We start from the raw sequence: 12,696 nt of genomic DNA on the forward strand, positions 1-12,696 counted from the left end.
ACAAGTGAAAGACATTTAAACTCTGTAGAGCTGAGGGGATCAGCATTCAGATAAAAATTCTCTGTGGGTTTGTCATAACAAGTCGTTATATTTTCACATCCATGTAATCATCTTATAAAATAATAAAGCAACTTGTCAAAAGTACAGGAATGTTTCTACACAAGAAATGAGTGACCTAAAACATGATGGCCATTAACCATTCAAAGTCCACAGTAACCGGCTGAGCTGAAGAAACCGACCGCAGATGCAGTAATGGCTAGGAGATGGAGGTATAAGCTTTTTTTACCATCAATCCTCATGGGAAACGTCAACTCCATTGCTAACAAGTGTGATGAACTGGAAGTTCATGGAGACCTGTTTAAACGACAACACTCCTGTGTGTGGGTTCACCCAGCTTCACTGCAGTATGAGCAGACACAGACGCCAGAGAAAGTGGAAAGAATAAAGGTGGAGGACTGGTTCTGCTTGTGAACAATAGATGGTGCAACTCTGGTCATATCACAGTGAAAGAGAAGATCTGCTGTCGGGATATTGAACTGTTGGCAGATGATCTTAGACCTTACTATGTACCGAGGGTGTTCTCTCACATCGTCGCTATTGTTACCATTGAAGCAGGCTGCGACTTGGACGACATAACTATTGTGGCGTGTATCAGGAACGGACAGGAAGAGGAATACAGGGTTAGGGTTGGCCTCCTGCCTCCTTCTGAACACCTCCAAGACCAAGGAGATGGTCATGGGCTTTCGGAGGTCCACCCTTCAGCCAGTCAACATTAGAGGGAAGGACACTGAGATGGTGCACACTTATAAATACCTAGGTCCAGTAAACTGAACTGGTCCCGGAACACAGATGCAATCTACCGGAAGGGGCAGAGCTGGCTCATTTTCCTCAGGAGGCTCAGGTCCTTTGACGTCTGCAGTGAAATGCTGCACATTTTTTATTAGTCAGTGGTGGCCAGTGTCCTTTTTTATGCTGCAGTCTGCTGGGGCAGCAGCATGTTAGACATGAACACAAGGAGACTGGACAAGCTGGTCAAAAAAGCTGGGTCTCTGCTTGACAGTGTCATAGTTTGGGAACTCGTCTGGCTATTTTTACAGGGTTGCGTGGTGGCCACAGAAGGCGAGGTCATCATGGCTCCCGTCACCACAGGAAGGCTCGGCCTCGGCCCCAGTCCCAGGTACCCAGCTTCCAGCCCAAGCCCCAGCTACCCCACTGTCCAGAGCCTTTGCTCTCCTGTGGCCAGGAACCCTCGCCAACCACCCTGGCTGACGCATCAGCTGTACCAGCGTCGGGCGTCCCAGTTGGCGTTTTGTCGGCTCCTGACTCAATTCCTGGGTTGACCATCCTGGCTGACGCATCAGCTGTCTCAGCGTCAGGGGTCCCTGGTTGACTACTGCCTTGTTCCTGACTTAGGTGTTCTGGACAATGTCTCACCTGCTCCCCATGTCCTGTCGGTGGCCCAGCTGACTCCTGATTCTGGTTCCCAGTCAGTGGTCTGGCCGACACCTGATCCTGATTCCCTGTCGGTGGTCCGGCCGAATCCTGCTCCTCCTGTCCTGCCGGTGGTCCAGCTGACTCCTGATTCTGGTTCCTAGTTAATGGTCTGGCCGACTCCTGATTCCCAATCGGCGGCCCGGCTGATTTCTGATCCTCCTGTCCTGTCGGGGCCCAGTTGACTCCTGATTCTGGTTCCCAGTCAGCGGTCTGGTTGAATCCTGCTCCCCGTTCCCTTTTGGCGGTCCAGCCAATTCCTGCTCCCCATGTCCTGTTGGCGATCCGGCCGAATCCTTTTCCTAGTGTCCTGTCAATGGGCCAGCTGCTCATAGTGACCTGATTGCGGGCTGGCTGAATCCTGCTCCTTGTGTCCCATCGGCAGTCCAGCTGACTCCCGATTCTGGTTCCCAGTCAGTGGTCCGGTCGACACCTGATCCTGATTCCCAACCGGTAGTCCAGCCGATACCTGCTCCTGCTCCGACTCCTGATTCCCATTCGGCGGCTCGGCTGAATTCTGCTCCTCCTGTTCTGTCGGCAGTCCAGCTGACTCCTGCCCATTACCCAGTCAGTGGTCTGGCCGACTCCTGATCCTGATTCCCAGTCAGTGGCCCGGCCGACATCTGCTCCTAGTGTCCTGATTGCGGGCTGGCCAACACCTGCTCCTTGTGTCCCATCAGCGATCCAGCTGACTCCCCATTCTGGTTCCCAGTCAGTGGTCCGGCCGACACCTGATCCTGATTCCCAACCGGCGGTCCGGCTGATACCTGCTCTTCGTGTTCTGTCAGCAGCCCAGCTGATTCCTGCCCTTGTTACCCAGTCAGCTCCTGGTCACCCTCTGAAGGAGCTCTGTTTGTCACGCGAGCCTCCTGCTCGCCCTCCAGAGAGACCACGTCTTCGCTGCCGTCCTCCTGCTCTCCCTCCAGAGAGGCGAGCCCATCCTCCGGCTCAACCTCTGGAGAGACCCTGTCTTCGCTGCTGTCATCCTGCTTCGGCTCCGTCCGTTTGCCCGACCTCCGGGTCATCCCACTCTACTGCCCAGCTTGTCCATAGGGCCTCCAACCCATCCCCCTGATTCACCAGCAGGTTCCTAAGTTAATAAACTTTTTGCACCTCATTCCCCTGTGTTGGCTGCATTTTGGGTCCAGCCTTACCCACATCGTGACAGATCGTGACAGACAGGAGTCTGGACTCACTCAGGACTGTTGTTGAGAGACACATGCAATGTAAGATGGAGGCCATCTTAGACAATACCAACCACCCGCCCCACATCATTCCTGCAGGACAGAGAAGCGCTACAGCTGCAGCAAACATCTCATCTCACTGTGCTGCAGAACAGAGAAGTTCAGGAGTTCCTTTGTTCCCACTGACATCAGACTATACAACTCAGCCAAAACTCAGTCAAAGGATGTGGACTAATTTAATTATTATTGTTTATTATTAATTATCAACTATTATTATTATTATTATTATTATTATTATTGTTGTTACTAATGAGCTACTGGACACATGAATTTCCCCTAGGGTATAAATAAAGAGTATCTATCTATGTAGAAAATGTTCTCTGCTCAGTAATTCAACACAGTCTTCAACAAACTGGACACATTGCAAAGAACAGCATTAGAAAACCATTTGTTGACTTAGAATGAAACAGTGTGAGATTACTGACGTTGACCTTATCTGCTGTCTACATTTGAGTTACATATATAATGTGCATTACAGATGCATCTTGTACTGCTGCATGGCCTGCAGCAGCTGTGCAGCGGTTTGTTTAAAGATACTGTTGACAAACAAACATGTCTAACTAGTAAGAGTCCTGTTGTTGACTCTCAGCTGGAATCTGTTTTTACAAACAAACAACAAAAATACAACAGACACATTCAGTTTTACTATGTCATGCTGAATTTACTGTAGGAGCAGTGATGTATTTTCTCACTTTCTCACCAAGGGGGAATGTGTGTGAGTGTGTGGAGGTGTGTGTGGGCGGAGCCGTGGGTGTGTGTGTGTCATGGGGGGCTGAATGGTGGTCTAATATCACCTGCACCTGGCTGGGAGTTTTGTTTGTTGCTTGATACAGAGAGAGGGTGAGGTGGGGTGCCGATACTTTCTGTTGACTGCATTTTGTCCAGTTTAGCCACAACATCGCTGCAGAGCATAAGTGTTTTTTTGTGCTTGTAAATAAATGCCAAGTAAGACGCAGATGCCGATTCATGTTCTTGCTTTGGACACAGCGTGTTGGACAGATCTCCCTACACAGCCCTCTCAGCGGCAAATTGTTGCATCTTTTGGATAGTCGCATTACACTTACTGCTCTTCAACTGTGGAAGAACCCCTAAGGTACAGGTACACCTGGTTGGGAAGGGAATCCCAGATTTACACCATCTGAGCTTTGAGTGTGAATTATAAAATTCTCACATCTTAATCAATCAATTAATCAATAAAATGATCCTTTCCTGACCAGTATCATAATATCCTATTATGATCAGCTAAATACAAGACAAAATACAAACCTTTAAGGATTTTTTTTCTCAATATATATATTGGAGGTTTAAGTGAAAGTTTAATACATAAATAAAAATCTCTTCAGAACACTTTCAAGTATAATTAATTCATTCAGCCACATATTTATATCTAACCCACTCTTTAAATATCCACATCCTGGTCTATCTATGTATCTATCTGAACTGCTGCATGATGGAGAGAAGATGTTCGCTGCGTTTCTGGATGCTGCTCTGCTCCTCCTTCAGCCTCTCCTGCTCCTGCAACACCTCCTCCTGAGGAGAAAGACAAACACACACACACAAGCACACACGCGTTTATTTAAATTATAATAAATGTTCCCATATCACAGACTGTAAGAAAAAAAGAATCACCTCATGTCTCAACCATTTTGGTGAATTTTAGTTACAACACCATCACATTATATATGAAAGCAGTGGGATCTCTTTTCAAGGACACTTTGGGCAGTTAATGGAAAATAAGGCATAACTTACAGTTTTTTTCAATTGCTAACAAGCATTGGTCAAAATGGAAGTCACATTGTCAAAACTCTTCACACAGTCAACAAAACAAGTCTATGTGGAGCAAACTGTGAATCACTTTTCATTGCTTTCATACAAAATACATTCACAATCAAACCAGAATGATGGGGGAAAAAAACTGTGCATTTCTGCTGCAGCCACATTGAAATCCATAGAAAATAATATAGAAATATTGACAATAAAATGAAATAATAATAATTCCAAACACAGCTGAGTGCAGTTTGCAGCTGAAAACCTACCCAGGTGACCTGTGGTTGGCCTCATTACTGTAGCAAGCAGATAAAAGGGGATGGCTTCTGAATGTTTTTTTGGGAAATATGGATCAAAGAGGACAGGTTGGTGGAGAGAGAGGAGTGGCAGGGAGAGGGAGAAGAGGAAGGAGCTGAAGACCAAGAGCTGTGGTCTCTGATGAGATAAGGGCTACAATTATTGACCATGTGGTGAATTTGGATCAGACATTCTAAAATATTCTTCCCAAGGTGCATTAGCAGAGAAGACATAAGATGTGATGTTGACGAAAACATGTGACCAAATGCAGAAGAGAGGGAGTGAATATGTTATACATGAAGCACTGTAAATCACTATGCAAAGATATAGAAAACATAAATTTAATTGAAGCAAACCGCTGCATTGCTGATTCATTCTTGTTACAATATACAATACAATATATAATAATTTAGTACACTCAATAAAGTGCGAAGATCTAATTCTATAATAATACACAGATTCATCTGAAAAAAATCATTCAAACTTTAAAGATAAAATGTCTTTTATGTAATGCTCTCTGTTGTTAGTATTTTGTAGTTCAGTGTGCTAAGAGTGAAAGGGTTTGCTTCCTGAGTGAGACTTATTGCCAGTGTTGTGGATGAATGAGCTTATTTTGAGACATGTATGTTGTGTTTAGTTGCTGAGAAAGAGTTTTGGAGGTGAGATGAACTGTTTAGCTAAGATGCATGTTTGTAATGCAGACTGTGTGAAGAGTTTTGAAAAAGTAGTTTCAGTATTGACCAATGCTTGTTAGCAATTGAAAAAAACTGTAAATAACAGAAATAAAAGAAATAAAAGAACCATGAAACATGGAAGTAAAAAGCATAATTTCTAATCAGTTTTTATCAGTCCTCTCAACTACAAGTGGCTATTTGAGGGTTAAGACTTTTTTAGATTTTAGGGTTTGGGGTAGGTCAGGGTTAGGTTAGAGCTTGGGGTTAGACATTTAGTTGTGATGGGCTAAGGGTATAGGGCAAGGGGCTAGGGTGTGTATGTGTTGACTGACTCTGAGTCTGCAGAGCTCCCTCCTCTCTCCGTCATTCTCCTCAGCTCTGGCTCGGAGCCATGCCTCATTCTGAGAACGATGTCTGTCCAGCATCTCCTGCAGCTCCTGACAGAGACACACAAAACAATGTTCTCATTACTTCAAACAACACAAAAATTATGTCAATTTGGTTAAAAGATTCTTTCTCAAATTCAAATTCTCAAAACTACTTGTTCAATTTCCACATCATCTAGTCACTTGTTCACATTGCAAAAGCAATTTCTCTGATGAAATGAACAGGGTCAACAGCTGGGAAGAAGAAGAGGACTAAGGCTCCGTGCTGGAAGGGTGGGGGGCAAAACAGAGGAAGAGGCAGAAGAGGCCAAGGACATAGACACGTTCCCGATGAAATAAGTTGTTCTCAATCATGGCCTAACAATGGCCAAGGCTGGTGGAAGAGTACAGCTGGATGTTGGGACAAAAACCGTGTCATCAATCATTCAAATGTTTTGTAGACAGAACAGGTGTGTAATCCAACAATGTGCACTGCACTGTAATACTGTATTCTTACTGTAATGCTTCACATTACAGAAGAGCACTTGTGTTTTACAGTATACAGTAAATATACTTTCTACAGATACATACTGTATATATATATATACTGTATATGTACACACACATACTATATATATATAGTAAATACAGTAATTACATTCCTCAAAAAATTTAAGGGATCACTTACTCATAACACCAAGTCTAACACCAAGACAGTGAAACTTCAGGGATATCAATCCTTCCATTTAGGAAGCACAAGTGATTGTGAATCAATTTCACCTGCTTTGGTGCAAGTGAAACTGGCAACAGGTGCAATGGAGAGGCAAAACCTAGACAACCCCCAAAAAGGGAATGGTTTTGCATGTGGTGGCCACAGAAAATAGCTCTCTCCTTATCCCTCCTGACTTATTCTTCTCTAGTTTTGTGTTTTGCTAGTGTCCTTGTCACTACTGCTAGCATGAGGCCATACCTGCACCCCAATCAGGTTGCACAGGTAGTCCAGTTCCTCCAGGATGGCACATCCATACATGCAGTCACAAGAAGGTTTGTTGCGTCCCCCAGCACAGTCTCAAGAGCATGGAGGAGACACCAGGAGACCGGCCATTACAGGAGGAGAGATGGACAGAGTCGTAGAAGGGCATCAACCCAGCAGCAGGACAGGTACCTGCTCCTTTGTGCGAGGAGGAACAGGAGGAGCACTGCCAGAGCCCTACAAAATGACCTCCAGCAGGAAATCCTCAGAGTGATTGTCAGACGCTGGTGCAGGACAATGCCCAGCCTCATGTGTCCAGAGTGTGTAGGCAGTTAGTGGATGACGAAGGCACTGATGACATTGACTGACCCTCATGTTCCCCTGACCTAAATCCAACTGAGCATCTATAGGATGTTATGGATCGGTGCATCCTACTACATTAACTTCTGTATGGACACTGTAATACCAGCAAGAACTGTACACTGCTTTCCAAACAACAAACCCTGGATCACCAGTAACATCAAGACCGTCCTCCACCAGAAAAAGGAGGCCTTCAGGGATGGAGAAAGGGAGAAGCTCAGGTGTGTGCAACATGAGCTGAAGAGGAGATTAAAGCAGGCGAAGGAGGACTACAAAAAGAAAGTAGAGAGGAAGCTGCAGCACAACAACACCAGAGAAGTGTGGAAGGGGATGAGGACCATCACTGGCTATAAGGACAAAAATAGCCAGGCAACATCAGGTGATGTGGACAAGACCAATGAGTTCAACCTGTTCTACAACAGGTTTGACACAGCCTCACCTGTTCTCTCTCCCACTGCTTCAACTGCAGCTTCTCCTACGGCATCTCCTCCACAACCTGACACTGCAGCTGTAACTCCCTCCACACTGGGGTCAAGTCTCTGTCCTTTACAGAAGAGGAGGTGGGGGCAGAGCTCAAGCTACGTCCTGGAAAGGCAACATGCCCGGATGGTGTGTGTCCGAGGCTGTTAAAAGACTGTGCAGCCCAGCTGGCTGAGCCTCTCCAGAGAATCTTTAACTTAAGCCTTCAAACAGGGAGGATCCCGGTCCTGTGGAAAACATCATGTCTTGTTCCGGTACCTAAAGTAGGACGACCGGCTGAGATAAATGACTACAGACCGGTGGCGCTCACATTACACATCATGAAGACCCTGGAGCGGCTGCTTTTCCACCTTCTGAGGCCACAGGTTGACCATGCACTAGACCCCCTACAGTTCGCCTACAAAGAACATATTGGAGTGGATGATGCCGTCCTTTACATGCTCCACCGGGCCCATTCTTAAAGACAAGCTGTAAGGGATGTGAAGGGACATTGAGGCGGTGCACACTTATAAATACCTAGGTGTGCACCTGGACAGTTAACTGGACTGAACAAGGATGCCATCTACCGGAAAGGACAGAGCTGGCACTTTTTCCTCAGGAGGCTCAGGTCCCTTGATGTCTGCAGTGAAATGCTACAAATGTTTTATCAGTCAGTGGTGGCCAGTGTACTTTTTTTATGCTGCTGTCTGCTGGGGCAGCAGCATTTCCGACATGAACACAAAGAGACTGGACAAGCTGGTAAAAAAGGCTGGGTCCGTGCTTGGCAGGAGTTTGGAGTCACTCAAGACTGTTTTGGAGAGACGGATGCAATGTAAGATGGATGCCATCTTGGACAATACCAACCACCCTCTCCACAACATTCTGGCAGGACAGAGAAGCACTGCGCTGCAGAACAGAGAGGTTCAGGAGATCCTTTGTTCCCACTGCCATCAGGGTATACAACACCTCAGCCAAAGGAAGTAGACTAATCTAATTATTATCATTTATTTATTATCAACTGTTATTATCATTATTATTATTATTATTATTATTATCAACAGTTAGCTAATGGACACATTTCCCCTAGGGGATAAATAAAGTATCTATCTATCTATCTATCTATCTATCTATCTATAGATAGACCATACACAATACTGAGTCACAAGTTGGATCAGCCTGTGATTTCAATTTTTTACTTTGATTTTCGGTGTGTGATTTGAATCCTGTTCAGACAGAAAAAGTTCAGTCTTGTGCATTTTCATTGACAACATGACTAAAAAATTTTGACTATCTTGTTTGTCAACAATGACACAAGGACTTGTCATTCTGATGGTACTGACATATTCATTGACATAAATAATAAAATAATTTTGAGAGATAAACTAAGGATTTGGAGCATGTTACTGACTTTTGCAGGTAATCATTTGTGTGGTGCTGTTTGAAAGAATTGTTTTGAGAAATGCACTTGTTTTGAAAATGTTTTGGAAATGTTAAAGACGATTCGAGAAATCTACCAAAGCGAATGACAAAAACTGTAAAGACTTGAAGTGGATTCAATTATACAGATTAGAGTCAATTAGTTGGAGCAGCAATGGACCTGTTGCTGCTGTCGTCTGTGGGCCTCATGAGCTTCTTTCTCTCTTTGAAGACAAGCAGCAGCTTTAGACAACTTTGACTTCTCTCTGGAAAAAAAGGTGGAAAAACATTTAGCTGTAAAAATCAACACAAGTGTGATAGGCATATGAATAATCAGAGCGTTCAATCAATCAATCAATCAATCAATCAATCAATCAATCAATCAATCAATCAATCAATCAATCAATCAGTCAGCCACATGATCTCTTCAAATGTCAAAATTGTGACCAACTGTATTAGTTTTATGTAAATGCTGGGACATCTGTGAAACACTGTTTTATATGCATTAACATGTGGTCTGATGTACAGATGTGAAACAAACTAAATTAAGAAAAACCAACATGTACCGATCCAGTTTCTGGAACTCCTGGTCCAGTAGAGTGAAGGCTGTCTGGATCATTTTCATGGCCTGATCTCGAACTGCACTGAATTCTCTGTGGACAAATGCCTGCAGGAAGAAACAAATATAAATATCATCTTGTATTATTGTTAGTGTGGCCATGGATGTGCTTTAGGATATAATCAAACATAGAACTGACTGGTCATGGGATGTAACTGGTATCCAACTTTTTAATCAACAATTGAGGAGCATCTGAGATGAAGTACCCAAAACATGAGATAATGGAGGTCAGTGAGGGTCAGGTAAACGGATGGATAACAGTAGCACTAGCAGCAGAAATAGGAGCACTTGTAGCTTCAGCATTAGTAGTAGCAATAGTTGTAGTTGTAGCAGTAGCATTAGTAGTAGCAGTAGGTGTAGCAGTAGTAGTTGTGCGAGAGAAATCTTCACCTGTGCCAGATGAGTTTAGAGCTTCCACCACATGATTTGTAGACTCAATTAAAACATAACGTGATATTAAACGTGGTTTTATTGCAAAAAAATCAAAAGACAGTCCGAAAACTGAGTTCAGCCACGGGTTGAACTAAACTGTCTCAGTTGTGCACTCACCTATCTTACCCCACTGTTGTGGCCGTAGTTATAGGGATAGCTATACTACTGCTGCTATTGCCACCACTATTGCTTCTTCTACTGCTACTGCTACAGATACGGCTGTTACAGCTGCTACAACTAATGCAAGGAGAGACAGGGTGGCTAAAACCAGTCCAGAGCACCTGCATAGCAGCAGCCTGAGACTTAACTCCTATAAACTATAACTTGATAAACTATATTTATGATACTGGCTAAACTTGCAATACAAATAGTGTGATATTACTAACCGTTTATCTCTACTTCAAGCTACAACCCGCGCTATTAGGTTACATGATGACATTAGACCACGTGGAAAGCAGCAGGCTGTAACTTATGATAGAATTGTGTGTAGTTATTAACAGTGGAGGCCGAGTTTGACGTTGCTGCCACCCAGTCAAAAAAAAGAGCAATGATGTTGCTAAGTGACAGATGCAGTAGTAGCTTGCTGTCTGCAAGCACCTTTACTATCACTACTGCTGTTGCTTTACTACTAAATTTAACTTTGGAATTGCTAACATATCTCAGCCACCCAACTACTCCTTTCCCTTACAAAACCAATGATAGCCTATTACAACATGCACATAAAGGATTTAGATTACCTATATCTATTACCTATCTCTCTCTCTCTTCGAGTGTGTGTGTGTGTGTGTGTGTACATTAGCTGATGTGCTCCTGGACTGGATGAATGGAGTGGACTCACTCAGCTCATAGCGGACGTTGGGGACCTTTGTAGGGGTGAAGCTGTTGACAGTCAAAACTGGAATGAAACCAAAGTCTTAAAACTGAGAGATGAGACTCAAATGGAGCATGGCACAAAACTGAACTGAACTGAACAAACACACACCAACACAAAGAGGAATCACTGGGGAGAAAAAGTTGTCTTTTTTCAAATTTTCCCATGACTATTTCTATCACTTTTTGGTTTTTAGCTCCTCTACTAGTAAAACTCTTGGAATAGTTAAATCATTTATGTGTTATTTGTTCTTTAGAAACCGTTCAGATTGTGGTTGTATTCAACACTGCATCCTCTAGACCCTAGTGTCAATGTTATTTTAAAATCAAATAAATATGGATGATACACCTGGTTGCCTCTCTGAGGGGTTGATGAGTTTCATCACCTTCAGGTCATTAAACTCCTGCTCTTCATTCTTTCCTCCAAATACATACAGCTGTCAACACATACACAAAAACTATTTTTTATATTATAAGATATGGCAATAATGAATATAACTATATAAATACAATGTTAAACTATTCAGTGGCACACTGACATGACCATGGAGGATGAAGGCTGTGTGTCCATGACGACGAGCTGGAGGAATCCCAACATAAAGTGGAACCTTCCACTTCATCTTAGCTGGAGAGACATATATTTTAAGAAAACCTTCAACCCTTTAAGTTTCTTTAGAATAATTGATACTATTTATCAGTTAATCTGCAGTCTCTCACTCACCAATACTGAGTTTATGGATGTCATTGGACGATATCACTGTGCCGTCCTCATTTATGCTTCTGCCACCAAACAAGTAGATATCCTTCATGGGAAATGAGGAACATTCAGTATAATCAAAAAGCAACATCATAGAAATAATCCATTACAAACATACACTTCAGATGACATATATTTTGCTGAGTTTTAGACGCTGGTTCTGAGAGAAACAAAGGATTTAACTCAATTATACAGTCAAGCCCTGGCAAATTTTGATTTAAAGTTACTTTTATTCAACCAGCAAGTGTTTTTTGACCGGAAATGACAAAGGCTTCTCCCAGAAGATAATAAGACGATGTACAAGAGGAATCATTGTGGAAAAAAATATTTCTCAGCTTTTATTTACATTTGAACAAAAAGTGGCATGTCCAAAATTATTCATACCCTTTGCAAACTGTCACAGTCTATGGGAAAGCCTTAATTACCCTGATTCATTGGGAACAGCTGTTTTAATCAACAATCAGCTCTCTGCAGTTGGTTTGTGGACAGTCATGGCTAAGACAAAGGAGCTCACTGAAGACCTGCGGCTGCGCATTGTGGCTGCTCACAAGTCAGGAAAGGGCTATAAGGCCATATCTAAATGTTTTCAAGTTCCAGTGGCTACAGTGCAAAGTATTATTAAAAAATACAAGACGTTCCGCACTGTGGAAAATCTCAGAGGACGTGGTCGGAAGCCAAAAGTGACACCTGTGCTGGCCAGGAGGATAGTGAGAGAGGTAAAGAAGAATCCAAGGATCACCACCAAGGCCATCCTGGTGAATCTGGGCTCTGCTGGTGACAACATCTCAAGGCAGACAGTCCAATGGACACTGCACACTGCTGGGTTCCATGGACGCAGACCAAGGAGGATGCCACTTCTCCATATAAGGCACACAAAAGCCCACTTGACCTTTGCAAATGATCATCTGGACAAAGAAGAAGACTTCTGGTCGTCTGTTTTATGAAACAAAAATTGAATTGTTTGGCCACAAT

General features: G+C 43.5%; 1 protein-coding gene across 1 annotated transcript; it reads right to left on the minus strand.

Annotated features, from left to right (window-relative positions):
- Positions 1-4,166: 4,166 nt before the first annotated feature.
- On the minus strand, positions 4,167-11,587 carry LOC111239839 (actin cytoskeleton-regulatory complex protein pan1-like). Its single transcript, XM_022769755.1, has 7 exons — positions 11,507-11,587; positions 11,317-11,404; positions 10,892-10,992; positions 9,613-9,713; positions 9,228-9,312; positions 5,806-5,910; positions 4,167-4,265 (listed from the first exon to the last, which is right to left on the minus strand). The coding sequence occupies exons 1-7, from the start codon at positions 11,585-11,587 to the stop codon at positions 4,167-4,169; spliced, it is 660 nt and encodes a 219-aa protein (XP_022625476.1).
- Positions 11,588-12,696: the final 1,109 nt, after the last annotated feature.

The sequence above is a fragment of the Seriola dumerili genome, unplaced genomic scaffold (genome assembly GCF_002260705.1).
Source record: "Seriola dumerili isolate Sdu_G_001 unplaced genomic scaffold, Sdu_1.0 BDQW01004927.1, whole genome shotgun sequence".
Taxonomy (NCBI): domain Eukaryota; kingdom Metazoa; phylum Chordata; class Actinopteri; order Carangiformes; family Carangidae; genus Seriola; species Seriola dumerili.